Source organism: Alligator sinensis, unplaced genomic scaffold (genome assembly GCF_000455745.1).
Source record: "Alligator sinensis unplaced genomic scaffold, ASM45574v1 scaffold265_1, whole genome shotgun sequence".
NCBI lineage: Eukaryota > Metazoa > Chordata > Crocodylia > Alligatoridae > Alligator > Alligator sinensis.
The window spans coordinates 168174-170823 of record NW_005842961.1 but is presented as its reverse complement, the minus strand read 5'-3'; the positions used below and the strand labels follow the sequence as shown (position 1 = coordinate 170823).

General features: G+C 67.4%; 1 protein-coding gene across 1 annotated transcript in view; it reads left to right on the top strand.

Moving 5' to 3' along the window:
- ARHGEF25 (Rho guanine nucleotide exchange factor 25) overlaps positions 1 to 2243 on the top strand; it is a 4731-nt gene extending 2488 nt beyond the window's left edge. Inside the window, exons 6-9 of the mRNA XM_025192697.1 lie at positions 78 to 262; positions 514 to 705; positions 1088 to 1268; positions 1969 to 2243. Coding sequence (XP_025048482.1) covers positions 78 to 262; positions 514 to 705; positions 1088 to 1268; positions 1969 to 2243 — 833 coding nt within the window. The remainder of the gene's footprint in view (positions 1 to 77; positions 263 to 513; positions 706 to 1087; positions 1269 to 1968) is intronic.
- The last annotated feature ends 407 nt before the right edge of the window (positions 2244 to 2650 follow it).

Sequence of the window (2650 nt, the reverse complement as noted above, 5' to 3'; positions counted from 1 at the left end):
GTCCCTGCCAGTGCCCCTCACACCCGACCTGCAGCCCCCTGCCCCTGCCAGCCCCGCTGGTACCCCTCACTCCCCAGCCCCAGCACCCGCTGCCCCTGCGGAGCTTGGCCACCCTGAGGCCCCAGCTGGGGCAGGATCTGGGGGCAACCAGCCTGCCCCCCCACCCCTCTGCCCCCCCTTGCAGAGGGCGGTGGAGGTGACGTGCTTCGTGCCCAAGCGCTGCAATGACATGATGAACGTCGGGCGCCTGCAGGGGTTCAGGGTACAGCTGCGGGGTACCAGGGCTGGGGGGTGGGGCTGCAGGGGGTCCTGGCCCTGGGGGTCCCTAACTCCCCACTCTTGTTCCCAGGTTGGGGGGTGGGCTGCCCTGGGGTCCTGCTGGGCCTGGGGGGCTTTGCGGGGCCTGGGGAGATGGGAGGGCATGTGGGGGTATGGCAGGACCTGGAGAGGTGGGAGGGGCTGGGGGCTGTTGGGGGGCCGTGTGGAGGCTGTGACCCCCCCGCCCCCATGCAGGGAAAGCTGACGGCGCAGGGGAAGCTGCTGCAGCAGGACACGTTCTGGGTGACTGAGGGCGACGGGGGGCTCCTGCCCCGTGGGCGCCGGCGCCGCGTCTTCCTCTTCGAGCAGGTCGTGATCCTGAGCGAGGCTGTGGACCGGCGCCGCGGCTTCACCCCCCCGGCCTACGTGCACAAGAGCAGCATCAAGGTGGGTCTGACCCCCGACCCCTGACCCCCGCCTTATGACCCTTGGGGCAATGTTGAGCTGGGCCCAGCCCTGACTTCTACCCCCCGCCCCCTATCTCCATGCACAAGAGCACCCAGGGTGCCTGCCCCCCAACCCTCAGCCCCATTTGTCTCTACTAGAGGACCACCGAGGTGGGCCTGACCTCTGCCCAAATCTCTGCCCCTACCCCCACCTCCACGCACAAGAGCACCCAGGGGTGCCCGACCCCCAGCCCCTCTTCTATCCACTAGAAGACCACCAAGGGGGCCTGACCCCTGACATCACCCCCCAGGGCTGGGGGCCGGGCTGGGTTATGGGGGGCGGGCTGGAGGTCCCAGGTCAGGTCTGATGGGGCTGTGTGCAGATGAGCTGCCTGGGTCTGGAGGCACCGGTGGACGGCGACGGGACGCGGCTGGCGCTGAGCTCGCGGGCGGCCGACGGGTCCCGCACCCACTACGTGCTGCAGGCGGCCACCCCCGAGGTTGCCAGTGCCTGGGCCCGCGACATCGCCCGTCTGCTGGACACACAGCGAGACTTCCTCAATGGTGCGGGCACACGTGTGCATCCGGGGTGGGGGGCACACGTGGGGGGAGGAGGAGGTTTGTTGTCTGGCGTGGCCCATCCAGCTGTATGGGAGGCGTGTAGCACGCCACACCGTATGGGGCACCGCTGTTTGTTGGCTGTCTGTAATGTGTCTGTAGCATGTTCCCACCTGCATGATGCCTACATGATGTGTGCATTGGGTCATGTGATGCTGGTTGGGTTTTCACACCCATGTGAATCATGCTGGCAGCGTGTGCTGTTCCCGTGGTCTGTGTCCCTGGCAGGTAATGTGCACCACGTCCCATGTGCTTGGCATGTGTCCTGGGTGCCCGGTGTTTAATGGGTCTCATGTGCCATGTCCTGTGTGCCTGGCATGTAACATGTATTGTGTGCCTGGTGTGTAACATGTGCTGTGTCCTGTGTGCTGTGTCTTGGGTGCCCAGTGTGTCCATCAGATAATGTGTGCTGTGTCCCGTGTACTTGGCATGTAATGTGGTCCATGTCCTATGTGCTGTCCCAGGTGCCCAGCACGTAACATGTGCTCTGTGACCTGTCCCGGGTGCTGTGTCCCATGTGCCGTGTGCCTGGCGTGTAACATGCACCATGTCCTGGGTGCCCAGGGTGTCCCACGTGCCTAACGTGTAACATGCGCTGTGCCCTGTGTGCCCAGTGTGTAACATGCGCCATGTCCTGTGCCCGCAGCGCTGCAGTCACCCATTGAGTACCAGCGCCGGGAGAGCCAGTCTCACAGCCTGGGCCGGGCAGGCACCCCCCGGGCCCCTCCCCGGCCCCGCTCCTCAGCCTCCATGGACCGGGCCCTGACCCTCGGCCTGGGCGAGCCCCGCGCCTCCCTGCCCGCCCTACACTTGCCCGGGGGCCAGCCCCGCCTCGGCCCGGCCCCCACATCTCTAAAATGGGGGGCGTGGCTGTGGAAGGAGGTGGGGGGAGCAGGGGCCTGGGGGGCATTGGATGCCTAATTCACCCCCTCTTTGCCCCCCTGCAGCCTCCCCGCAGCCACAGCTCCCCTGGCCCCACAGGGACCCCCACAGCCCACGACCATCTTGATGTGCAGCCCCCCGACAGCCCCCGGCCACAGCCCCCCCACAGCAAGGTGGGGGTGTGTGTTGGGGGTGGGGCTGGGCATGGAGGGGTAGGGGAGAGGTGGGGGGTCAGGAGCTGTGAGGAGGATCTGGAGGGCAGGGAGTGTGGGGGGATCTTGTGTAGGGCATGGCTGGGGGTGGTAGGGAGGGAGGGGCACCAGCAGGGTTGGGGGGGGCAGGGCGCTGAGAGTTGGGCGTGAGGGGCAGGGGCAGGGTGGTGGGGGGCAGAAGCTGTGGGTCGGGAGGGCACTGGGCTGTGAGGGGGCCTCCTGGGGGGGGGCTGG